At 42.9% G+C, this 26,892-nt stretch overlaps 1 protein-coding gene across 1 annotated transcript in view; it reads right to left on the reverse strand.

The window, feature by feature from the left end:
* Nucleotides 1-26,892, reverse strand: part of MYO1F (myosin IF) — a 102,981-nt gene that overhangs the window by 14,890 nt on the left and 61,199 nt on the right. Inside the window, exons 10-23 of the mRNA XM_058163415.1 lie at nt 24,186-24,382; nt 23,289-23,369; nt 21,979-22,065; nt 20,153-20,239; nt 18,994-19,161; nt 17,780-17,865; nt 16,629-16,710; nt 15,332-15,438; nt 14,226-14,324; nt 8,952-9,096; nt 7,627-7,741; nt 5,611-5,780; nt 3,752-3,897; nt 2,518-2,664 (exon numbers count right to left, since the gene is read on the reverse strand). Coding sequence (XP_058019398.1) covers nt 2,518-2,664; nt 3,752-3,897; nt 5,611-5,780; nt 7,627-7,741; nt 8,952-9,096; nt 14,226-14,324; nt 15,332-15,438; nt 16,629-16,710; nt 17,780-17,865; nt 18,994-19,161; nt 20,153-20,239; nt 21,979-22,065; nt 23,289-23,369; nt 24,186-24,382 — 1,717 coding nt within the window. The remainder of the gene's footprint in view (nt 1-2,517; nt 2,665-3,751; nt 3,898-5,610; nt 5,781-7,626; nt 7,742-8,951; nt 9,097-14,225; nt 14,325-15,331; nt 15,439-16,628; nt 16,711-17,779; nt 17,866-18,993; nt 19,162-20,152; nt 20,240-21,978; nt 22,066-23,288; nt 23,370-24,185; nt 24,383-26,892) is intronic.

The following is a 26,892-nucleotide window of genomic DNA, read 5'->3' on the forward strand; positions in this document are numbered from 1 at the left end:
AATGGAGATTTTGTAGTATCCTTCCTCTGCCATGCCCACCAAGCCACACCACGCCTACCAAGCCACGTCCACAGAACCGGTAGTAAAAAAATTTGGATTTCACCACTGGTTTGCCGTGGTCTTAACATGGGGTGGGGCAACCTCTAGCCTCAAACCCTAGTTCTAATCCTATATTTGGGCGCTGACTCAGATGCCTTTGGTGATTTCATCCAGGGGAGCCAAAATGGACCAGAGCACCATTTTGCCCATCGGCAGGACGAGCTTCGAGGACAGCAAAAAAGAATGACTTGATTACGCAAATCAGAATTGAGCCACTGTCACTGAAGATGGCGAGGGCCAAAAAAAAAGATTTGGCAGTTCAAATCTCACCAGGCTCAAGGTTGACTGAGCCTTCCATACTTCCGAGGTCGGTAAAATGAGGACCTAGACTGTTGGGGGCAGGAAGCTGACTCTGTAAACCGCTTAGAGAAGGCTGTAAAGCACTGTGAAGCGGTATATAAATCTAAGCGTTATTGCTATAAGTGATTAGCAGTCAATATTATTTATATACAGCTAGTCCTCAACTTGCAACCATTTGTTGAATGACCGGCTGAAGTTACAACCGTATTGAAAAAAGGGACTTATGACCATTTTTCACACGTATGACTCTTGCAGCATTCCCTGTGAGCACATGATCAAAATTTGGAGGCTTGGCAACTGGCATGTATTTATGACGGTCGCAGTGTCATAAAGTGTCATAAAGGGGGTCATGTGATCCCCTTTTACGACCTTCTGACAAGCAAAGTCAATGGGGAAGCCCGATTCATTTAACAACCGTGTTACCAACTTAACAGCTGCGATGATTCACGTAACAAGTGTAGCAAGAAAGATCGTAAAAATGGGGCAAAACTCACTCAGCAACTGTCTTGCTTAGTAATGGAAATGTTGGGCTAAATTGTGATTGTCAGTCAAGGACTAACCTGTACTTTTATTTTACTGCTGGGGACAGTGGAAGGTTGGCATCACCAGGGGCATCTGTGGTGACCCCACTAAAGTTAAAGTGGCAGCCAAAGTCACACAAATCAAAACTCTGCTTCTTGTTTCCATTGCCATCTGCAAGGGGATCAACTAAGTCAAGATGGCCGCATTTCGACCTTCATGTCTCTTCCTTTCAGATGCCCCTACCTGGCACCAAAAAAAAAGGCTCTCTGGATTAAATGGCTTTCTGACTTGTTTAAGGAGGTTTTCTTTTTAGATTTGCTATGATGGAACGAAATAAGGAGGAGATTCCCAGGAAGGTCGAAGTGCATCCCAGAGGAAAAAGACAACTCTGTTTGGATATTATTACAGGTAGTTCTCGACTTACAACAACTGACCCCAAAATTTCTACTGTTAAACAAGACAGTTGTTAAGTGTGTTTTGCCCCATTTTATGACCTTTCTTGCCACAGCTGCTAAATGAATCACTGCAGTTGTCAAATTAGTAAAATGGTTGTTAAGTGAAACTGGCTCCCCCGTTGATTTTACTTGTCAGAAATGTCAGTGTATGAATATTCATAGACTGGAATAGATCAACCAATGACTAGGCATAGCAACTAAGTCAGCCAATGGGGACTGTTTAGAAACAGAAACTGAAGTAAGAAGTCTGGGCGTGGCTTAGTCCTGCAGCTTTAAATTCTGAAGCTGCAAACAAGTCTGAACTAGTCTAGTCTGCCTCTCTGAACTTATCTGAAACGGAAGAACCACTCTTGGTATTGTATATATTACTTCATGTGTTATTATGTATCTAAAGAAGTTAATGAATCCTGCTGAATCAGTTTTCCTGTGTGTGCTTTCTGGATTTTGATTTTTGCAACAAACTCTGACAAGAAAGTTGCAAGAGGGGATCCCATAACTCCGGGACACTGCAACCCTCATGAATACATGCCAGTTGCCAAGTCTCAAAATTTTGAACATACGACCATGGGCCTAAGTGTGAAAAATGATCATATACGTCTCTTTTTTTCAGTGCCGTTTCAACTTTGAGGGAACAAAAGGTTGTAAGTTGACGACTACCTATCTGTGTGAGAGAAAGAGGGTGAAGACAGCCGCTCCCTAATAAGCCACAGAGTAAATTGTAGAGGCAGATTGTGGAGTCTGCCCTCTGGCAAGACTTTTTCTATAGGTATAAAAATAATAAAGAGCTCGGCTTGGAAGAATAACCACGTCCCATTCTTGGTTTTGGGCCTGACACTCGGGGGGGGGGGAGGGCTTCTTATTTCCAATCCAGTTGCTAGAATTACTATGCATACAATAGTTTTCAGCAGAACCTGAAGACCAATGAATCTGTAGCTAAGAGAATGGCAGAAAAAAAAAGGGGGGGGGAACCAACTACCAAGCACGCTTCCGGCTCACGGTTGCTATGGGAAACGGCAGTGACTGAGAAGCTGAGGGGAGGTTTTAAATGGTTTCCCATTGTCGAGGCAGGGAGCTGTTTTTGCTCTGAGCGGCCCTTGGCTAATAAATTAGGTTTCCAAGCCAACCCTCTTGGTCTGCTCACGTGTCACTGAAATGGAGCTGGAGCTTTCCTCGGGTGGCTTCTTCGTAGCGTTTGCACAGCAGGCTAATGACTTCTGTCTTGAAGATGGATTCCAGGAGTGTGTCTGCCTCGGCTTCGTGCAGGATGAAGAAATCATCCTGTTTCGTGCTGGGGAGAAAAGAGTCAGGAGGGTGTGTGTGTGTAAAAAGGAAGGGATGTCAGTTTTCTGGAAAGAAGGACAGATGCCTCGGAGCCCCTGGGAACCCCAAAAAATGCTTGTGCCAAAGAGGGACCTCAGCCAGGGTGGGTTGGCTTGCAAAGACCAGCTGTTGTAGCCCGCCAGTGGCCAGGGGAGCTGATAGCAGACTCAAGACAGTGAGGAGATTGGGGAGGAACATGGGCCAGTCCTGGAGTCTAGGGAAGGCTCTGATGAGTGCTCTGTGTCAGAGGCAGAGATGGGGCCAGGGCCGTCCGACAGTTATCAGCTACCTTCGGAGTTGGAGATAAGTGCGACTGAAGAACAGCTGGAGCCTGTTCCTGATGTGTGCATGTGCAGAGCTGCCAGGAGAAGGGAACAGCTAAGGAACAAGGGCCGACTCAGGAGTAAAGGCACAGGTGGATGGTAAATGGCCCCTCCCATAAGGAATAAAGAGGAACGAAGGGGAGGGAAGTTTGCAGGACACAATTAGTTCAATTCTTTCCACTTATGACTGTATGATTGTAACTTTTTGTTGCTATCATTAAGGGTTAAATTGCAACCTATGACCATCATTTGTGTTGTAAATGTTGTACCTTTGATGAAGGTTTTTTTTTCTTTTTCTTTTATGTACACTGAGAGCATATGCACCAAAACAAATTCCTTGTGTGTCCAATCACACTTGGCCAATAAATTCTATTCTATTCTATTCTATTCTATTCTATTCTATTCTATTCTATTCTATTCTATTCTATTCTATTCTATTCTATTCATGAGGGTGAAGAGCTCTTCCTGCCAAGTAATTGTTGCTTTGCTGGCTAAGGAACTCTGGGAGTTGAAGTCCACAAGTCTTAAAAGAGCCAAGTTTGCAGACCCCTGCCATAGGGGCATTTTAAGAATCAAAATGGTGGCTGTGAGTGAGCACATGAGTGAAGCTTTTCCACATGTGTCACATGCAGGATTTTGACCCCATTTTCGAAAACCTGCTGGGGTTTCTCTAGCAGAAGCCACTTGATGTTGTGGCTTTGCTGCCTTTTACAGGATGGGAACACAGCTCACCTGAGAGACACTCGGTTGACTCTTTGGACCTCCAGTTTCTTCTTCAGCACCTCCCGGATCTGGCCTTTCTCAGGCCCCTTTTTCACCTTCTCTCGGCCAATCAGATACAGGTGTTTGGGTGTTAAGATTAAGTCCCGCTTGATGGACTGTGTAGATGAAAAATAAGGGGCAGAAGTCTTACCGCTGGTAATCTGCTCAAAAAAATCCTTTGTTTTTAACAACTACCGAATTTCAGAAAAAATATAAAATACAAAGAACCAGAAAAAATGGTGTCAAGGGAAAAAGAGGGAAAGCAAGGAAAAAGCAAAATTAGGAGGTACAGACAAGAAGGAAAAAGGAAAGTAGTCCTTGACTTAGAGCAGGGGTGAAATTCAGCAGGTTCTGGAGAACCAGTAGTGGAAATTTTGAATACTTCAGAGAACCAGCAAATACCACCTCTGGCTGGCCCCAGAGTGGGGTGGGAATGGAGATCTTGCAGTATCCTTCCCCCAGGAGTGGGGAGGGAATGGGGATTTTTCAGTATCCTTTCCCTGCCATGCCCACCAAGCCACGCTCACCAAGCCACCCGCCCCAAGCTACGCCCACATAACCAGTAATAAAAAAAATTGGATTTCACCACTGACTTAGAACCATTTGTTTAGTGAAACTTTGAAGTTACAGTGGCACTAAAAACATTGACTTACAATGTCAATTCACACTTATGACAGTTGCAGTCATGATTAAAATTTGGACACTTGGCAACTGGCATGTACTTATTTATGACAGTTGCACTGTTCCTGGGGCCATGTGATCACCATTGGTAACCTTCCCATCCGACAAGCGAAGTTAATGGGGGAAGCCAGGTTCATTTAATGGCTGCATGATTCGCTTAATAACTGTAGTGATTTACTTAACAACTGTGGCAAAAAAGGTCATAAAATGGGGCAGAACTCACTTAACAACTGCCTTGCTTAAATGGAAATTTGAGGCTCAATAAGCTGAGAACTACCAGTATAAGAAAAAAAAACTTCAGTACTGATAGAATCATAAAATATACCATGTTTCCCCGAAAATAAGACCCAGTCTTATATTTTTTTGAACCCCGAAATAAGCGCTTGGCCTTATTTTCGGGGAGGTCTTATTATTTTGGGGCGCATGGAGCAAGATGGAGCTCCTCTTACCATCTTACCTGATTTCCAGCTGTGCGTTTAAATATTTTTTGGGGGAGGCTTATTTTAGCGCATGCACTCAAAAGCCTGATTGGGCTTATTATCAGGGGATGTCTTATTTTTGGGGAAACAGGGTAATAACCATTTGAACTCAAGTAAACCATACTGTCAACCTGCCCGTCTTCCCTTTCTTTCAAGCTTGCTGCCAGCAGCCATGGAAACAGAAGGGGGGAACAATGCGTATTTTGGAGGGGCAGGAGGTGTGATATGAATTTCTGAGAAGCGATGGGTTATTTAACATCTTCAAGGCCAACCATCCTGGGATAGGCATGCATGAAGGAGGATTGGTGCATCTGGACTGGAGATGTTCCCAAAACATTTTCCTGGCCGATGATTGCACTCTGGTTGCCTGGCTACTAGGGGGTGGGCTCTAGGGTTATTTTCAATTTGTCTTTTTGTGTGTCTTTACTTCAGACCTTGCCTGGGCTTTTGCTGCAATCAGTTCTTTCCTAGTAAAAGTACTTTTTCCTCTATGGAGAAGTTTTCCTTCCTAGGGATTGATCAGGGGCAGCCCTGACACATGCCCATAAAAATTTTTTGCAAAGCTGTTTCAGCATTTTGAAACTCTTGACAAAGGCCAAGAATTCTTCCAGGTTTTGGAAAAAGGTTTTTGGTTCTTCACCTCGTGGTGGAAGGTCAACTCCATCTTACCTTAAACCGCCTGTCGTACTTGGTGACTGAATTGGCAAAATCGATTCTCTCTCTTCTGCCCAAAAACTGGCGCAGTTCTGGTTTGTCTTCCATGCCCAGATAATCACCCACGAAATTCCGGTTGATGCTGTTCCGTCGTCTCTCTTTGAAGTTGTACAGGATATCGGATGCTTCGTGAAGAAAGGATAATGGGGGAAGAGCAAATATTGAAGTGCAGGAGACATTGGGTGGTTCTGTAGAGATCGTCATGACTGATAATAACGTTATTGATTATCAACACGAGGGAGATGCGCAATTCGAAAATGTGAAAAGTAAATAAATAGTTGCTATAAAATCAATTTGAATCTCACTTGCAGTTACTACCCAACATAGAAGAGAGATTCATAGGGCTGGAAGGGACTTGGAGGTCTTCTAATCCAGTGGCCCCCAATCTTTGGGGCCTCAGGGACCCATTCCATTGGGAGAGGTTTTTCCATGGACTGGTGGGGGCGTGGTTTTGCATGTTGCCTGCACCTCTTGTTCGCACGGGGCTTCACTTGTGTGCACGGCCCAGTTTTGGCTTGATTTCTGGCATGAAATGGACCGGTGCCGGTACACGGACTGGGAGTTGGGGACCCCTGTTCTAGTTCAACCCCTTGCTCAAGGCAGGAGACCTTATACCAAGGGTGTCAAACTTAAGCCTTGCGGGCCGCATCCGGCCCACGGGGTGCTTAGATCTGGCCCATGGGGCCGTCCTGGAATCAGCGAAGGACCGGCCCAGGGTGCCCCTGCCAGCAAAAATGGCATTCAGGAGGGCTGCGTGTGGCCTTTCCAATCTCCATTTTCGCTGGCAGCGGGTTGTAGGAGGCCGTCGCAGCCAAAAGCGGAGATCGGGAGCCCGTTTTTGCTGGCAGAGCACTTGCGCCGCCACAGGCACCCCCGACATGATTGGCGTCAAGCTGCCCATGCCCACCCCGGCCCCCTGAGGTCAAACACAACTCTGATACAACCGTCAATAAAATCGAGTTTGACACCCCTGCCTTATACCATCCTTGTCAAATCGGTGTCCAGTCTATTTTTTTAAAATCTCCAATGAAGGAACACTGTTGGAAATTTCTCCTTACCATATTTTTTGGAGTATAAGATGCACTTTTTCCCCCCAAAAAAGAGGGTGAAAATCTGGGTGCGTCTTATAACCTGAATGTAGCCCCACCCAGCTTCTCAAATGGAGGTTTCAGAGGCTGAAAAAAGCTTCAGAAAAGAAGCTCCCAAACAGAGCTTCAGAGGCTTTTTTTCTGAAGTTCTGTTTTGGAGGCTTTCAGAGGCAGAAAAAAGTTTTTTCTGAAACAGAGTTTCAGAGGCAGGAAAAAAAAGCAAAAAAAAACCAAGGCACAGAACTCACAACCAAGGAACCTGTTGCTAAAATGCACCTCTGGGAACAGCTGATTGGGGGTATTCCGGGAGGCCAAACCATCAGCCAATCAGCTTTTTTCTTATTTTCCTCCCCAAAAGCTAAGGTGCGTCTTATACTCTGGTGTGTCTCTGGTGCGTCTATACTCTGAAAAATACGGTACTTCTAGGTTGGAATCTCTATTTTACAAGCTTCCACTCACTTCTTGTCCTGCTCTCTGGTCCCTTAGAGAATAAGTCAAACCATTCTTCTCTGTGACAGCCCTCAAGTATCATGTCCCCTAATCCAGGGGTCTCCAATCTTGGCAACTTTAAGTCTTGTGGACTTCAACTCTTTGCTTTGCTGGCTGTGGAATTCTGGGAGTTGAAGTCCACAAGTCTTAAAGTTGCCAAGGTTGGAGATCCTTGCCCTCATCCTTCTCTTCAATAAGCTAGCTAGACATACCTAGCTCCCTCAATCATTCATCATGCTATTTAGCCTCCAGTCCCCCTAATCATCTTTGTTGCTCTTCTCTGCACCCTTTCTAGAGATTCCGCATTCGTTTTTGTAATATGGTGACCAGAACTGGAAGCTGTATTCCAGGTGTGGCCTCAACTAGTGTCCTGGAAACAACGACCCCCTCCTACCTTCTTCTCGCATCTGCTCATACTTTCTGATGGCTATATGACGGCGCCACGCTTTCTGGATGATCCGGGCGTACCCATCAAACTTTCGTTCCCGCATCTCCTCTAGGAGGAAGAGCTGGCAGCAAAAAGAGAGGGGGGGAATCAAAGAAAGACAGGAGGAAGAGAATGGGAAAAAAAACTAGCATTTATGCTTTTTAAAAACTCCTATCAGTCCTACCAGGTAAGCTAGACCAAGAACACAACTCCACGGGAAGGCTAAAACTACTTTTATTGAAATAGCTATGATAACAGAATCTCGCAACCTGGATTGTGCTATCCTGTCCCTTCATATCTGAATTAGGGAGGTGACCCTTTCCAAATATTATCTGCCTGTTGTGGACTGAAAATATGAGGGGTACTTGGTGCTCTCTGAGCTTGGTTGATATGAGCCACGGTGGCGCAGTGGTTAGAGTGCAGTACTGCAGGCTACTTCTGCTGACTGCTGGCTGCAGCACTTTGGCAGTTCAAATCTCACCAGGATCAAGGCTGACTCAGCCTCCCATCTTTCTGAGGTGGGTAAAATGAGGACCCAGATTGCTGGGGACAATAGGCTGACTCTATAAACCGCTTAAAGAGGGCTATAAAGCACTATAAAGCAGTATATACAGTAAGTCTAAATGCTATTGCTATTGTTTTCTTGCATACATTTTATTACCTAAACTAGGGAACATCATCCGTGCTGAGCTACTGATAGAGATAGTCCTTGACTTAAAATAGTTTATTTAGCGACCATTCGAAGTTACATTGTCACTGAAAAAACAACTTATAACCGTTTATTCCACTTACGACTGTTGCAGCATCCCCATGGTCACATGATCAAAATTTAGATCCTTGGCAGCCGGTTCATATATATGACGGTTGCAGTGTCCTGGGGTCATGTGATCCCCTTTTGCGTTCTTCTGACAAGCAAAGTCAATGTGGAAGCCAGATTCCCTTAACAACCGTGTTACTAACTTAATGACTCCAGGGATTCGCTTAACAATTGCGGCAAGAAAGGTCGTAAAATGGGGCAAAATCCACTTAACAACTGTCTCACTTAGCAACACAAATTTTGGGCTCAATTGTGGTCATAAATTGAGGACTACCTGTATTCAACAATCCTAATACAGATATTCTCCTTTATGCTTTTCTCTTTGTCACTTTAGTAATGAACCTTGCCTATCTCCATCAAGGTTTCCTTCCTTACCCTCAACCTTGTAATTCAGTTTATAGATTATATTTTTTACGTGACATCAACAATGGAAAAGTACCCCATTTTTCAAACGAGCTAAGGTTGCCTAGCTTACCGACTCTGGATTCTTGACGAAAACCTTTGTGCGGCCCATCTGGTACTGATCCACATCCATGTTGACGGATCTTAACAAGTGCTGGACTCCTTGGCGTTCATCTCCTCGCCACCTTGGCCAAGTTTCTGGGGTCAGGATGGCATACCTTAAGAAAGGAATAGAATAGAATAGAATAGAATAGAATAGAATAGAATAGAATAGAATAGAATTTTTTAATTGGCCAAGTGTGATTGGACACACAAGGGATTTGTCTTGGTGCATATGCTCTCAGTGTACATAAAAAAAAGATATACAGTATTCATCAAGAATCATAAGGTACAACACAATGATAGTCATAGGGTACAAATAAGCAATCAGGAAATGATCAATATCAATATAAATCGTAAGGATACAAGCAACAAAGTTACAGTCATACAGTCATAAGTGGAAAGAAATTGGGATGGAAACGATGAGAAGATTAATAGTAGTATAGATTTAGTCAATAGTTTGACAGTGTTGAGGGAATAATTTTTTTAGCAGAGTGATGGCGTTCGGGGAAAAACTGTCCTTGTGTCTAGTTGTTCTGGTGTGCAGTGCTCTATAGTGTCATTTTGAGGGTAGGAGTTGAAACAGTTTATGTCCAGGATGTGAGGGATCTGTAAATATTTTCACAGTCTCTTTTTGACTCGTGCAGTATACAGGTCCTCAGTGGAAGGCAGGTTGGTAGCCATTGTTTTTTCTGCAATTCTAATTGTCCCCAGAAATCTGTGTCTGTCTTGTTGGGTTGCAGAACCAAACCAGACAGTTATAGAGGTGCAGAAGCCCATGTATGTGCTCAGATTACCTGAAAGTGATGCTAACATTCGAGGAATCCATGACTATAAATGTAACCCGTTTTCTTCAGGGTCAGAGGGTCCATTTAATTTTAGTGTGTGGGATGTGTGCAGATATGATGCTGGAAAAATACTGTTCCTTTTCCACCATTCCACTTCATCTCTTTCAGAAAATAATCTATTTTTCTTCTCTTGTTTTCCCCCAACCCAAGAATTTAAGAATCTCAGAAAGAGTGGGAATCTCAATTCCTGGCCATTGACAAGTCAATGCTCCATCATCCATTCTTGGCCATTGACCAAAGTCAAAGTTCCATAATCCATTCCTGCCATTCACAAAAATAATTATCTGGAGGGAAGATGGGAATGGCTTAGTTAAGATCCTGGAGAGTTGAAGAATTTGAATGGATGAATTAATCCCTTTTTCCTCCCATCTAAACCTGGCCAAAAGGTTGACTGTCCACACACTCTTACCTACAGGGATTAACTCAATCATAGTAAGACTGAATAACTCTTGGTTTTAGGGCTTTCTGCAGAGGTGAAATCCAGCAGGTTCTGACAAGTTCTGGAGAACCGGTAGCGGAAATTTTGAGTAGTTCGGAGAACTACAAAAACCACCTCTGGCTGGTCCCAGAATGAGGAGGGAATGGGGATATTGCAGTATCCTTCCCCTGGAGTGGGGTGGGAATGGAGATTTTGTAGTATCCTTCCCCTGCCACACCCACCAAGCCACGCCATAGAACCGGTAGTAAAAAAACCTGAATTTCACCACTGGCCTCCTGCATCCAGTTGATCCTGTCTTCTTTGTAGCAGCCCCTTAGTTATTGGAATCTCATCCCTAGCCTATCTCTTCTTAATATCATCTATTCTCTCTCTCTCTCCCTCCTCCGTCTGTCTATCTGTCTGTCTGTCTGATAACAACAACGTCAGGGTAATGATGATTTAAAGCTGACCAGCCGCTGTAAAGCTGTGGTCCAGGATGAGTCAGCAGGGTTATTGCCTGTTTAAGACTGAGGATGAGTCAGCAGGATTATTGCCGCTTTAAGAAGATGCCTATCTAAGGGAGGTCATGAGAGGGCACCTCTCTCCCTCTCCTCATGTATCACTCTCCTCATTGTGTTCTATCCACATTGTAGTTCTCTGTGTAGAGTTGAAGATTGATTGATTGCCTGGTATGTGCCTATCCCGTGTATGTATGAATGTAGCAGTGGTGAAACCTGAACTGGTTTGCACGCCAAGCACGCACTGTGCGTGCATGTGCACAGTTTACACCAAACATGTGCTGTGCACACATGCGCAGTACACACCAAAAGGAGGCTTGGGAAGGTAAGTAGAACAGCAAGGGGGGGGGAAATCAGATGTGGCGTGCGAACTTGGGAACCTTTTAAAAAACTTTTTAAAAGCATTTTTTACTACTGGTTCAGGTGAATAGGTAGTAAAAAATGCTTTAAAAAGTAAAAAAAAAAAGGTTCCGACTATCACAGCTCTGCTGTGCGATCGTCGGAACCTTTTTTTACTATTTTAAAGCATTTTTTTACTACCTATTTGCCTGAACCAGTAGTAAAAAAATGCTTTAAAAAAGTTAAAAAAAAGGTGCTGATGATCGCGCAGCACAGCTGTGATCTTGGGAACCTTTTTAAAGCATTTTTTTACTACTGGTTCGGGCGAATAGGTAGTAAAAAATGCTTTAAAAAGGTAAAGAAAAGTCTCGGACGATCACAGCTGTGCCGCGCGATTGTCTAATCCTTTTTTTTTACTTTTTTTTTTATTGAAAAAGTTTTACAACAAACAAGTTTTTTAAAAATTTCCCCCCCTTCCCCCTCTTCCTCCCCCCTCCCCCTCCCTCTTCCTCCCTCCCCCCCGGAGATTTCCCAGAGCAAAATACAAGGTATAACATCTAACAAACATACGCTAAAATACAACAAAAACCATATCGAATCATTGGCCCCCAGGGGGAGGGGTCACAACTTAGGCGTTCTCCTGGATGATCAGCTGTCTTTAGAAGAACATATGACGGCCATCGCCAGGAGAGCTTTTTATCAGGTGCGCCTGATTCGCCTTCCTTGAGCAGGATTCCTTACGCACGGTCACTCATGCCCTTGTCACTTCCCGCCTGGACTACTGCAATGCTCTCTACATGGGGCTCCCCTTGAAGAGCACCAGGAGGCTCCAACTGGTCCAGAATGTGGCTGCGCGGGTAATAGAAGGGGCACCGCGATGCTCCCATATAACATCTCTCCTGCGCAGCCTGCACTGGTTGCCGGTGGTCTTCCGGGTGCAATTCAAGGTGTTGGTTATTACCTTTAAAGCGCTCCATGGCACAGGACTGGGTTACTTACGGGACCGCCTACTGCCACCTATAGCCTCCCATCGGCCTGTGAGCTCCCATAGGGAGGGCCTCCTCAGAGTGCCGTCAGTCAAACAATGTCGACTGGCGGCCCCTAGGGGGAGGGCCTTCTCTGTGGGGGCTCCTGCCCTTTGGAATGAGTTGCCTCCGGGGTTGCGTCAACTCCCCGACCTCCGGTCTTTTAAACGCGAGCTCAAGACCTTTTTATTCCACCATGCGGGGCTAGCCTGATGAAATTTTTAAGTGGGGTTTTATGATGGTTTTATCTTAGTTTTAATTCTATTAGGCCATTTTATAATCAGTTTTTAATATGTTTTTAATTTTTGTTTATGGTTATGTTGTTTTATTTGGCTGTAAACCGCCCTGAGTCCTTCGGGAGAAGGGCGGTATAAAAATCAAATAAATAAATAAAAAAAGGTTCCGACTATCACAGCTCTGCTGTGCGATCGTCGGAACCTTTTTTTACTATTTTAAAGCATTTTTTACTACCTATTTGCCTGAACCAGTAGTAAAAAAATGCTTTAAAAAAGTTAAAAAAAAGGTGCTGATGATCGCGCAGCACAGCTGTGATCTTGGGAACCTTTTTAAAACCTTTTTAAAGCATTTTTTTACTACCGGTTCGGGCGAATAGGTAGTAAAAAATGCTTTAAAAAGGTAAAGAAAAGTCTCGGACGATCACAGCTGTGCCGCGCGATTGTCTAATCCTTTTTTTTTACTTTTTTTTTTAATTGAAAAAGTTTTACAACAAACAAGTTTTTTAAAAATTCCCCCCCCTTCCCCCTCTTCCTCCCCCCTCCCCCTCCCTCTTCCCCCCTCCCCCCCGGAGACTTCCCAGAGCAAAATACAAGGTATAATATCTAACAAACATACGCTAAAATACAACAAAAACCATATCGAATCATTGGCCCCCAGGGGGAGGGTTCGCAACTTAGGCGTTCTTCTGGATGATCGGCTGTCTTTAGAAGAACATATGACGGCCATCGCCAGGAGAGCTTTTTATCAGGTGCGCCTGATTCGCCTTCCTTGACCGGGATTCCTTACGCACGGTCACTCATGCCCTTGTCACTTCCCGCCTGGACTACTGCTATGCTCTCTACATGGGGCTCCCCTTGAAGAGCACCAGGAGGCTCCAACTGGTCCAGAATGCGGCTGCGCGGGTAATAGAAGGGGCACCGCGATGCTCCCATATAACACCTCTCCTGCGCAGCCTGCACTGGTTGCCGGTGGTCTTCCGGGTGCAATTCAAGGTGTTGGTTATCACCTTTAAAGCGCTCCATGGCACAGGACCGGGTTACTTACGGGACCGCCTACTTCCACCTATAGCCTCCCATCGGCCTGTGCGCTCCCATAGGGAGGGTCTCCTCAGGGTGCTATCAGTCAAAAAATGTCGACTTCTCTGTGGGGGCTCCAACCCTATGGAATGAGTTGCCTCTGGGGTTGCGTCAACTCCCTGACTTCCAGTCTTTTAAATGTGAGTTCAAGACCTTTTTATTCCACCGTGCAGGGCTAGCCTGATGAAATTTTTAAGTGGGGTTTTATGATGGTTTTATCTTAGTTTTAATTCTATTCGGCCATTTTATAATCAGTTTTAATATGTGTTTAATTTTTGTCTATGTTTATGTGGTTTTATTTGGCTATAAACCGCCCTGAGTCATTTGGGAGAAGGGCGGTATAAAAATCGAATAAATAAATAAATAAATAAATAAAAAATAAATATCCCATAATCCCTTCTCCCCCATTGATCCCTTAACTTCCCATTCCCCTTTTAAACAAATACACAAATACAATATGTTCCCTACCATCACTTTTTTTTTACTTTTTAAAAGCATTTTTTTACTACCTATTTGCCCGAACTGGTAGTAAAAAAATACTTGAAAAGTAAAAAAAAAAAGTTCCCACGATCGTGAGTCGCTCAGCTGATCGTTGGAACTTTTTTTTTTTTTTACATTTTTTACATTTTTTACATTTTTTTAACTACCGGTTCAGCGAACCAGTAGCATTTCACCCCTCGTATATAGACGTCTTGCATATAAACCACTGTTTGTAGGACAAACCTCTGTGTCCTCTATTTTGCTCCTGGGTTGTCTCAAAATAGTAGTCATGCTGTAATCTTCTTACCTTTGCAGGAATTTATGAAAGATTCTGCGATATGCAAATCCAGCTCGGCGGACTCGGATATTCTCCTTCAGTCCCAGGTATTCCACTTGGTGCTTCACCCTGCAAGATGCATGTGTAACATAGCAGGAGGATGTCAAGGACATCAATTTTATGAAAACTGTTAATGAGGGAAGACGTCTTAGAAATGGGAGAGGCCAGGACAATTAGCAAGTACAGGTAATCCTCAACTTACAACCATTTGTTTAGCAACTGTTCGAAGTTACCATAGCGCTGAAAAAAACTGACTAACAATTGATCCTCACCCTTATGACCATCGCAGTATCTCTATGGTCACGTGATCAAAAATTTGGGTGCTGAGCAACCCTCGTGAATTTACAACAAGTGCAGCATGCCGGGGTCATTTGATCACCATTTGTGACATTCCCATCAGGCTTCTGACATGCAAAGTTGATAGGGGAAGACCGATTCACTTAAGGACTGATTGCATCTGCCGCGGCACTTCAAAGGGCTGCACTACAGCTGATCAGCGCTATAGGCGGCTAGTACACTCTATTTTTAAAGAAGGTAGACTGGTGCGCTCCCAAAAAACGGCAATTAGTAGACCGGTTCCTCTATTTTTAAAGAAGGTAGACCGGTGCGCTCCCAAAAAAAGGCAATTAGTAGACCGGTGCCTCTATTTTTAAAGAAGGTAGACTGGTGCGCTCCCTCCCCCCCAAAAAAGGCAATTAGTAGAACGGTGCCTCTATTTTTAAAGAAGATAGACCGGTGCACTCCCAAAAAAAGGCAATTAGTAGACCGGTGCCTCTATTTTTAAAAAAGGTAGACCGGTGCACTCCCAAAAAAAGGCAATTAGTAGACCGGTGCCTCTATTTTTAAAGGCGGTAGACCAGTGCGCTCCAAAAAAAGACAAATATGGCTCTGCCAGGCAGAATTCTTTTTTTCTTGTTTTCCTTTCCCAAAATTAAGGTGCGTCTTATACTCCGGTGCGTCTTCTACACCGAAAAATACAGTAAATATCTTAAATGCATTTTAAGGTTAAGTTTTGCTTTTGGTTTGTGGTTTTGATATGGAGACTTGTGCACCATTAGTAATTCCTTCGCTCTTACCTACTCTCTTCCCAGTCTCTTGACCTCTTCGTCTCGTTGGGCTTAATGCAACGGATGTAATGAGGTGTACACTTCATCAGTGTGTTCACAAGATCATTGGCTTGTTTCTGGGGAGAGTCAAGATCCTTGGTGTTACCCAGACTGTTCCACCACATTTTGTTTCAGATCACCAAGAATAAAGTACTTTCCAAAGAATTCCAAAGGGCCTTCAGAATTCTCCTGGTCAAATCACTGACGTTTGAAATTTTGTTGAGAACTGCTATTGCCTTGAGATGTCATGATTGTATTAGAATTCCTGTCTATTACTTTATTTATTTACATACGGTAAAACCTCTGGTCATGACCATAATTTCTTCCATAACTTTGGTCGCCAACCAATTTGGTCATGACCCGAGCCTAATTTTAGAAATTTGGTGCTTACCAAAAAAAAAAAAAATATGGCGTGGAAGGGAAATTGGCCACAGGGAAAAAAAATTGTGAATTTTTTGGTCAGAACCCAACTGGGTCGTGGTCAGACGCGTTCGTGACCAGAGGTTCTACTGTACTTGTTTTTATCCTGCTTTTTTATTTCTTATAAATTACGAAGGCAGCAAACATACTCCTATAGATGCTTTTTAAAGACGCAATTGGAGTTTCTGGTTTTTCTTTGAAGATGTTTTGCTTGTCATCCAAGAAGTTTCCTCAGCTCTGACTGGATGGTGGGGAATGGAAGGATTTATACTCCTTGCAGACAGCTGGTCATTTGTATTCTTTGAGAGAGTCCTTGAAGCCACCTGGAAGTTTGTCCGTGTCCTCAGGGTCACCTGTGTGGTGCAAATGGGCGTGGAGCCTTCTTGGAACTGTTGAAAGGACTGTGTTGTAGACTGGAGATAGGTGATGAATTCTTTCATTCCCTACCATCCAGTCAGAGCTGAAGAAGCTTCCTGGATGAGAAGCGAAACGTCTTCAAAGAAAAACCAGAGAGTCCTCTTGAAAAAGTACCTTTGGGACAACCATGACCTGAATGACTGAAAATCTCCATAGGCAAACTTACTCCTAATCTCCCCACAACAACAACCCTGCAAAGTAGGTTAGATTAAGGAGGAGTGATTGGCCCAAAGTCATCCAGCTGGCTTTCATGTCTAAGGCAGGACTAGACCTCATAGTCTCCCTAATGCTTTTAATGCTTTTAACCACTAGACCTCTTCATTGACAAGCTACAGAGACTGCTTTTATTGCCCTTAATTGCTTCCTGGCATCAGCTGATGGGGAACTTTTTAAATTAAAAAAAAATAGCTCTAATTCAATGGAAATGTACCTTAATTTTGGATCCAGCTGTAGTGGGACGTCCTTTTTTTTCTGCATCAAGTTTTTCTGGGAAAAGCATTCGGATGAAAGCACTAAGAAAGGGGAAAGAAAGTAATGAAGAACTAGAATTTTTGAAATAGACATGTTCAGATTGACCCTGAATAAATTAGTCTACTATGGATAGAATGGAATGGAGTGGAGTGGAGTGGAGTGGAGTGGAGTGGAGTGGAGTGGAGTGGAGTAGGGTAGGGTAGGGTAGGGTAGGATAGAATAGAATAGAATAGAATAGAATAGAATAGAATAGAATAGAATAGAATAGAATAGAATAGAAAATATGGAATAAGGATAGAGTGGAGTGGAATAGAATAGAATAGAATAGAATAGAATAGAATAGAATAGAATAGAATAGAATAGAATAGAATAGAATAGAATTCTTTATTGACCAAGTGTGATTGGACACACAAGGAATTTGTTTCCGGTGCATAAGCTCTCAAAGTACATACAACAATAGTGATAAGCAACAAGGTTTTAGTCATAGGAAGATAAGAAGATAGATCATAGGGAAGATGAGAATAGTGATGGTAATACTTCCTTTTTAGATAGTTTGCATATCTAAAGTTTGTTGCCGGAATTAGTTGTTTAGCAAAGTGATGGCATGGGGGAAAAACTGTCCTTGTGACTAGTTGTTCTGACGTGCAGTGCCCTATAGCATATAAATATAGCCATATATTTACAGTATGGCGATTAGTGTACCTTCAAAGTGACAATAAAATTATTCTAAGTCTAAGTCTGGTCATTTATCTAGCCCAGATCTGGGGATTTTTTGCTTCTTTAAATCAGGATTCCCAATTTGATTTGTGTCAGAACTACAATTCCTAGAATTCCAAGGTAGCATGTCCTATCCTGAGTTTCATGGCACCAATTTAAGCAAGTCTGCTTTGAAAGTTGTTGGAATCAAATTCCCATTCCTGACTCTTGGCTGTGTTGCCTGATGGGAGTTGTAGCCCAAGTACACTCCAAACCTTTCTGTTTTCCTTCATTATGTGCTTTTGATTTGGGTAACATGATGATGCTTCCAAGAAGCTTATAACCAAGTATAAAAAAAAATGAAATATACGATCAAGGGAGGTTTGGGAAGGAAAGCAGGGGAAACAGACTCACAATTCACTGCTTTGCATTAGTTCTATCAGGTCGGTGAAAAGCACATCCCGATTTCGTTCACAAAAGCCGTTCACGTCATAGGAGACCTGTGGTTAGGATAGACCAACGGTTAGCATTTTTGCCATCTGTAATTCCTGTTAGGCATCTGTGCTCTCTCACTATTTTCTTCAGATGAATCTATCCACTCCCAGTCTAGCACCTTCTCCACCATACAGGTAGCGACCGTTCATTCATTCAGCGACCGTTTGAAGTTACAACGGCACTGTCAAAAGTGACTTATGACTGGTTCTCATACATATGGAGCCGTGGTGGCACAGTGGTCAGAATGCAGTACTGCAGGCTACTTCTGCTGCCTGACGGCTGCCTGCAATTTGGCAGTTCGACTCTCAACCAGGCTCAAGACTGACTCAGCCTTCCATCCTTCTGAGGTAAAATGAAGACTCAGATTGTTGGAGGCAATATGCTGACTCTGTAAACCGCTTAGAGAGGGCTGTAAAAGCACTGTGAAGCGGTACATAAGTCTAAGTGCTATTGCTATATGACCGTTGCAGCATCTCTGAGGTCATGTGATAAAAATTCGGTTTCCTGGCAACCGGCATGTATTAACAACAGTTGCAGTGTCACTATGATCACCACAAGCAAAGTCAGTGAGAGAAGCCAGATTCACTTCACCATTGCATGATTCGCTTAACAATGGCAATGACTCACTTAAGAACTGTGGCAAAAAAAGGTCACAAAATCAGGTGTGACTCACTTAACAACCTCCTTGCTTAGCAATGGAAATTCTCGACCCAATTATGATCGTATTGTGAGCTCTGTGCCTTGCTTTTCTTTGCTTTTTTTTCTGCCTCTGAAACTCTGTTTCAGAAAAAAACGTTTTTCTGCCTCTGAAAGCCTCCAAACAGAACTTCAGAAAAAAAAGCCTCTGAAGCTCTGTTTGGGAGCTTTTTTTCTGAAGCTTGGTTTCTGATGCTTTTTTCAGCCTCTGAAGCCTCCATTTAAGAAGCTGGGCGGGGCTGCATTCAGAGTATAAGATGCACCCAGATTTTCACTCTCTTTTTTGGGGGAAAAAGGTGCGTTATACTCCGAAAAATACAGTATATGCAACCCACAGCACAACAGAGTTAGCAATTTTCAGCCCAGAAACTGGAGAAGCCAAACTGCAAGGAGTAAGGAAAGTGGGACAAGAAAGGAAAGTGGGGAGTTCGGGAGACCTTGCCAGCATAGTGGTGGATGATGAATCCTGAACTGGAGCCGTTGAAATGCTCATGGGTCCCCACTCCGGACTGGAGCTTCTGAAGTAGGGTCTGGTCAGCCCCCTCGCCCTTTGCATACACGGTAGCACAAACGTCATCTAAGATGCTCATAATTCCAGGAGGATTCTGGAAGAGGGAGACAAAGAGTGAAGGAGTGAAAATCTGGCCTCTCCTTCCCATTTTTTTAAAAGAAGCAGTTGGGGCTTTCTTTGTTTTTCCTTGAAGACATTTCTCTTCTCATCCAAGAAGCTTCTTCAGTTCTCTTCAGAAGTGAAGAAGCTTCTTGGATGAGAAGCGAAATGTCTTCAAGGAAAAACAAAGAAAGTCCAGTTGTCTCTTGAAAAAATAGCACCTATGGGACAACCATGACCTGGATAACTGAGAATCTCCATAGACATTGGGCCTCTCCACCCTGTTCAAGAGGGCAGGGTTGCTTGAGTCCAAACAGGGCAAATTCAAATTGCTTTTAAATTGGTTGTAAAATGTATAATTAAGAAATGGGTGAAATGGGTTTCTGTTTTATAACTCCACTTGTATGCATTTGTTGTTCATTTTCAGATAGAGGGGTTTTTAGTTTCCCCAGCTGATAGCAAAAATCTTTAAAGAGTTGTAATTTATCTGTCTTTTGTATCATTTTAATTCTGGGAGTCAAAGTCCAGACATCTTAAAGTTACCGAGGTTGAGAAACACTGTTCTAAAACATTAAAATGTATTTATTTATAAAATTTGTAGGCTGACCATTTTACCTCAAGCAAGGTAATTCTGTAAGAAACGATAATTCCAGCCAGGAAACAAAGCTAAATTTATGCTAAGCCCACCCAGAGTTGCTTTGGATAGCAAGATGGGTAGCATATAAATTAAATAAATGTATAAATAAGTAGGAGTCGCCAAGATTTCTTTTTTGAAGAGTAAGGGCTGCCATAGAATGCTCCAGAACAACACAGCAATGTTTTAAATGAATTTTAGGGGAGAAAAAGGCATGGATGTTTCATTATTTTATGGAAAAAACAAGGCCTTTTAAGAATTCAGTTGAACTGGAATAAAATAATAACACCAACCCCAGCTCAACCCTCACACCTCAGCGAACCCACAATCTCCTCCTCAGTCCTTCCCTTACCACTTTGTTTTCAATGAGGTCACACACAACTTTGTTGTTGAAGTATTCAATTGGGGTCCACTTGATGCCTTCCTGCACATACTCTTCCTAAGGCAAGAGGAGAGATTGCTTTTAAAGAAGCAATTAATGCACATTTAAAGAACCGTTAAAAATGAGGATCTAGTTAAGAATACCATTTGGTACCTGTCTAGTTAAGAATACCTGTCTGATCTGATAATTGCAGCTCACAGATCAGAACAGAAGAACAACCTTAGAAAGGACCTTGGAGGTCTTCTAGTCCAACCCTTTGCTCAAGCAGGAGACCCTATGCCCATGATGGCGAACCTATGGCATGTGTGATGGAAGTGGCATCCAGAGCCATCTCTCTGGGCATGCTAGCCATCGCTTGTTGCTCTTATGGTTTCCGGTGCGCACCTGTGCACCAGCCAAATGGTCTTCATGCATGCGGGAGCACTGGGATCCAGAAGATTAGCTCCCTGGCATTCCTGCGCATGCCAGGAAGCTGAGTTCTGGTTTCCAGCGCTCACATGCTGGTCTTTGCGTGTGCATGTGCACCAGAAACTGGAAGAGCAGGTGACCAGCATGCATGCGCACACCAGAAGCCGAAAGCTCAGCTTCCCGGCAATCACATGCATACCGGGAACTGCTTTTCAGGTTTCCGTGCGCACCTGTGCACCAGCCAGATGGTCTTCATGCATGCGGGAGCACTGGGATCCAGAAGATTAGCTCCCTGGCATTCCTGCGCATGCCAGGAAGCTGAGTTCTGGTTTCCAGCGCTCACATGCTGGTCTTTGCGTGTGCATGTGCACCAGAAACTGGAAGAGCAGGTGACCAGCATGCATGCGCACACCAGAAGCCGAAAGCTCAGCTTCCCGGCAATCACATGCATACCGGGAACTGCTTTTCAGGTTTCCGGTGCTCCCGCGCATGCAAAGACCAGCTGGTGCATGTGTGTGCCGGAACCCGAAAATGTTGACCAACCTGTGCTATTTCAGACAAATGGTTGCACAATCGATTCTTAAAACCTCCAGTGATAGAGCACCCAAAACTTCTGGAGGCAAGTCGTTCCACTAATTGTTCTAACTGCCAGGAAATTTCTCCTTAGTTCTAGGTTGCTTCTCTCCTTGGTTAATTTCCATCCATGGCTTCTTATTCTGCCTTCAGGTGCTTTGAAGAATTGGTCAACTCCCTCTTGTTTGTGGCAGCCCCTCCAATATTGTAACACTGCTATCATGTCCTTCTCTTCTTTAGACAAGACGTAGCCAATTCCTGCAATCGTTCTTCATATGTTTTAGCCTCCAATTCCCTAATCATCTCTGTTGCTCTTCTCTGCACTCTTTCTAGAGTCTCAACATCTTTTTTATGTCATGGAGACCAAAACGGAATGCAATATTTCAAGCGTGGTCTTAGCAAAGCATTATAAAGGGGTACTAACATTTCACATGATCTTGGTTCTGTTAATGCAGCCTAGGACTAGTGCAATTTTCCTGAACCTGATGCCTTCCTGATATAGTGGAACTAAAACTCCTGGAGTTCCCAGTCAACCTTCTAGGAATTCTATCCCCCAAGCATCCTAACCTGGAGATATAGATCCATGTCCAGGTTAGAATAGGTTGTGTCACAAGTGGTCAGTTGGAGACCTAACCACAGAATCCGCAGCCTGCCCTCAAAGGAATTGAACAGTTTAACAGTAACAGAGTTGGAAGGGACCTTGGAGGTCATCTAATCCAACCCCCTGCTCATGCAGGAGACCTGTACTAGGGATTCGAACCGCCGACCTTTCTGATCGACAAACTCATTTGTACCTTCTCCCACACCAAACTCACCTGCTCCGCTTTAAGTGTCAATTCAATGAAGATCTGTTGAAGTTTCTCATTCACAAAGTTAATGCAGAATTGTTCAAAGCCATTTCTCTGAAGATCAGTGGAATATGAGGTAAGGAAAAGAGAACAGTTTTGAAAAGGAGGAGGTTAGTTGACATTCCATCAAATTCCAGATTTGGATAAGAGAAATAGGGGGAACTGTGTGGATCACAGATTCCAAATCAGCATGACTCAAGCCAGCAAAAGTACACGGGAAGCTTCCCATGGCTAAGAAATTATTCTTTCATGAGACAGAGTCAGTATGATCTAGTTCAGGAGTCTCCAACCTTGGCAACTTTAAGCCTGGTGGACTTCAACTCCCAGAATTCCCCATTCAACTCCCAGATTTCTGGGAGCTGAAGTCCTCCAGGCTTAAAGCTACCAAAGTTGGAGACCCCTGATCTAGTGGTTAAGGCACCAGGCTAGCAAGCAGGAGACTATGAGTTCAAGACCAGCCTTAGCCATGAAAGCCAGCTGGGTGACTGGCCAGTTATTTGGCCCAACCCTCCTCACAATATTGTTGTGGGGAAAATAGGAGGAGGGTGAATTGAATATGTTTGCCACCTTTGGTTGTTTCTAAAAACAATAAAAGTGGGATACAAATAAATAAGTAAAAAAATAAATGATCAACCATTAAGAATAACCAACAACTAAAACTGGAGTAGTCCCAAGATTTTCAGAGCTTTTCTTTGTTTCTGCTTAAACATAACAAATGATTCATATTCTGTCAGCACTTCCTAGTTGAGAAATATGTATAATATTATACTGATTAGGTGAAATTGAAATTTGACTGGGCCTGTGGCATGCAGAATAAAATGGGCCAAAACTTACCAATTCTGTCCTTGACAGAATTGCAACGGACTGGGAATGCTGTCGTATGTACATGACTCGAGACTCATAATGCCACCCAACCCTTTTTACTTTACTAAAAAGTATTACTTGTAGTCTTCACTTAACAACCTTTCACTTAGTGACTATTCAAAGTTATGACCGGGCTGGAAAAAGTGATTTATCACCATCCTCGCACTTATGACTATCACAGCACTGTCTTGAACACATGATTGTAATTCAGGCACTTGGAAACTGACCCAATGTTCTGCTGTCATTTATTTATGACTCCTTAGATATTCAAATTAACAATGAATATTTTGTCTTTTAGTTTTGTTTACTAAACTAAGTTAAATAATATGATCAACTGGACAATGGGGTCTTTGGGATACAGAAACATTTTTGTTCAGAATTTTGTCACTGGTTTCTCAGTGACATAGACCTACCTTGAATATTTCAAAACCATAGATGTCTAGGACACCAATGCTATATTCTTCTTTTGGTTTCTGCATGGCTCTGTTGATGGACTGGAAATGAAGAGAAAGCAATTACTAGCTGCAAAAAATATAGACTTTTATTACCAGAGGCCACATCACTTCAATGTTGATACTGAGTGATAAAAAATACTGCCATCTGGTAGAGAAGAACCCAAATTCCCAATATAAGATACAGGGGTGAAATCCAGCAGGTTCTGACAGGTTCTGGAGAACCAGTAGCAGAAATGAGCAGTTCAGAGAACCAGCAAATACCACCTCTGGCTGTCCCCAGAGTGGGATGGGAATGGAGATTTTGCAGTATCTTTCCCCTGCCATGTCCACCAAGCCATGCCCACCAAGCCACACCACACCCATCAAGCCAGCCCACAGAACCAGTAGTTAAAAAATTTGGATTTCACCACTGATAAGATACCTCTTTTTCAAATAAAACAAAGCAAAAAGACATGTTTCCCTCTATTTTTAGCATTCAAAAAAATTTGAGGTGTTGAACAGGCCACTGCTTTTCTGATAAAATTTTAGTCCTCCTCCATTTGAGAATCTCAGCCCTTCTCATGTTGGGTACCATTGTAATACGTCCATCTTTCTGATTTGGTGTTCAAAAAAACCATAGAGTTGGATGTGACAAACTGGACACCATTGTACCCAACATTTTCCAGTTCCGTCTTATGGCTGAAAACACCATAGAGTTGGAAGTGGTAAATTGGACACCATTCTCATTCAACCCGCTGCAGGAAGTCCACCCCTCACAGTTGTTAAAGACAGAAATGGAAGGAACCAGTCATCAATTTGTTCCCACTCCTTCCCAAAGGTCCCGCCCCCCTCAAAGTACAGAACAAGGTTGCATACCTCAACGAGGAAGTCAAAGACCCGGGAATAAAGACCTTTGGCTAGGGCATCACGCGTATAGGATGCTTGTTCTACATTGAGGGTTACGTTAATGGACTCTGACCGGCCACCCCATTTGCTGTCCATTTTCCGACTGGTGAGCTTCTCATCTAGGCGGTCCTTGTCAATTCCCAAAAGATAGGCAGGAAAAGCTAGCACTGGAGTGGGGAAATGGAAAAAGACTCCTTTGGCATCTCTGGAGAACAGGATAGGTCATCATATATATATAATAATAACATTTGGATGAATGGCAGATTGGAATTAATAAATTTATATGGGAAGGAAAAAGCGAGAGTCAAAATGAAAATAATGCAAGATACACGGAAAGAGGAGGATTAAAATGCCTAATTTAAAATTGTATTATGAAGCAGTTGTTCTTTCGGTAATAAGTGATTGGTTTAATTTGACGGAGGAAAGGATTTTGAATATAGAAGGTTATGATTTATTATATGGTTGGCATGCATATTTATTGTATGATAAGAAAGTAGATAAAGCTTTTAAGAATCATGTGTTGAGAATTTCTCTTCATGTGTCTGGAAAAATATTATTATAAGTTAAATTACAAAATTCCTATATGGGCATGTCCTAGGCACGCAGTAGAGAATAGAAAGAAAGAAAGGAAGGAAAGAAAGAAAGAAAGAAAGAAGGAGGAGGGAAGGAAGGAAAAGAAAACATGGAACAGAGGGAAGGAAGGAAGGAGGAAGGAAGGAAGAAGGAAGGAAGGAAGGAAGGAAGGAAGGAAGGAAAAGAAAAACATGGAATAGAATGAAGGAAGAAAAAGAAAAGAAAAGAAAACATGGAACAGAGGGAAGGAAGGAAAGAAAGAAAGAAAGAAAGAGAGAGAGAAAGAAAGAAAGAAAGAAAGAAAGGAAGGAAAGAAAGAAAGGAAGGAAAAGAAAAAGAAAGAAAAAGAAGGAAAGAAGGAAGGAAAAGAAAAAGAAAGAAAGATTATTTATGGTTTTCAGGTACAACGTTTAACACAACTGAAAATATTAAATTTATTGGGCTAATAGACTCTGGGCAGCATTCAAAACATGAAAAAACCCCTAATGATGAGTCTCGTAAAAGAACGGTCCCTTACCATGGTCTCATGGAATTCACTCCGATCATCTGTGTCATCCACTTTGTAGGTTTCTGACTGGCTTAAATAATAATAATAATAATAATAATAATCTGGGCTCATAATGCCCAGGTTGTGTTTTTGATCTTGGGAAGCACCTCAATAAGCTAGAGAAAGAAAGATTATTTATGGTTTTCAGGTACAACGTTTAACACAACTGAAAATATTAAATTTATTGGGCTAATAGACTCTGGGCAGCATTCAAAACATGAAAAAAACCCTAATGATGAGTCTCGTAAAAGAACGGTCCCTTACCATGGTCTCATGGAATTCACTCCGATCATCTGTGTCATCCACTTTGTAGGTTTCTGACTGGCTTAAATAATAATAATAATAATAATAATAATAATAATAATAATAATAATAATAATAATAATAATAATAATAATAATAATAATAATAATAATAATCTGGGCTCATAATGCCCAGGTTGTGTTTTTGATCTTGGGAAGCACCTCAATAAGCTAGAGAAAGAAAGATTATTTATGGTTTTCAGGTACATATTAAATTTATTGGGCTAATAGACTCTGGGCAGCATTCAAAACATGAAAAAAACCCTAATGATGAGTCTCGTAAAAGAACGGTCCCTTACCATGGTCTCATGGAATTCACTCCGATCATCTGTGTCATCCACTTTGTAGGTTTCTGACTGGCTTAAATAATAATAATAATCTGGGCTCATAATGCCCAGGTTGTGTTTTTGATCTTGGGAAGCACCCTCAATAAGCTAGAGAAAGAAGTAGATAAAGACATGAGACTGATAGATTACCATGTTAAATTCTTTAGGATTTGGTCAACAACATTTCTTAAAGACCGCAGTCTCTCCAAGGTCATTTCATGGGCTCCAAATCGTAGAGAGGCAATTACTGGGTTCAGAAACAAACATGAGTGGGACCCTTGTTCTACTGAGCCTGTCTTTTCCTCCTTCCCTCCCTCCCTCTTTTCATGAATGCACAAATAGTTCTCATTGGAAGTTCAAACTCAACTTACACAGAACATTTTGGAAACTGAGCAGAGGGTCATCTCAAACAATCTAAAAAAATTGCATAGTGTGTATTGAACCACAACCAGGGGTGAGATTCAGCCGGTTCGGGTGAACCGGATGCTAATTTTACATCTGGTTCACCGAACTGGTAGTGGCAAGGACTGGCTGGCCCCACTCACTGCACCCCTCCCTTCCCAGGAGTCTCCACAGGGCCCATCTTGGATGCCAGGTAAGTGCAGGGCCTGCACAGAAGCTCTGGGAGGGCAAAAAACGGGCCTCCCGGAAGTTCTGGAAGTCTGAAAACAGGCCCGTTTTCGGCCTCCGGAGAGTCTCCGGTGCCCAAGGGAGGCTGTTTTCGCCTCAAGGAAAGCCTCTGGAGCCTGGGTAAGACAAAAACGCCCCCCTGCCATGGTGTAAGAAGCCGAGTAGGCCACACCCACCACGGCCATGCCCACCCAGCAACCGGGCAGAGAACCAGTTGGTAAAATTTTTGAATCCCACCTCTGCCCACAACCCTGTTTCAGCAATTCAAGGGATGCTACTCAGGACAACTTTTTAATCTA

The sequence above is a fragment of the Ahaetulla prasina genome, chromosome 1 (assembly GCF_028640845.1).
Source record: "Ahaetulla prasina isolate Xishuangbanna chromosome 1, ASM2864084v1, whole genome shotgun sequence".
NCBI classification, from domain to species: Eukaryota; Metazoa; Chordata; class Lepidosauria; order Squamata; family Colubridae; genus Ahaetulla; species Ahaetulla prasina.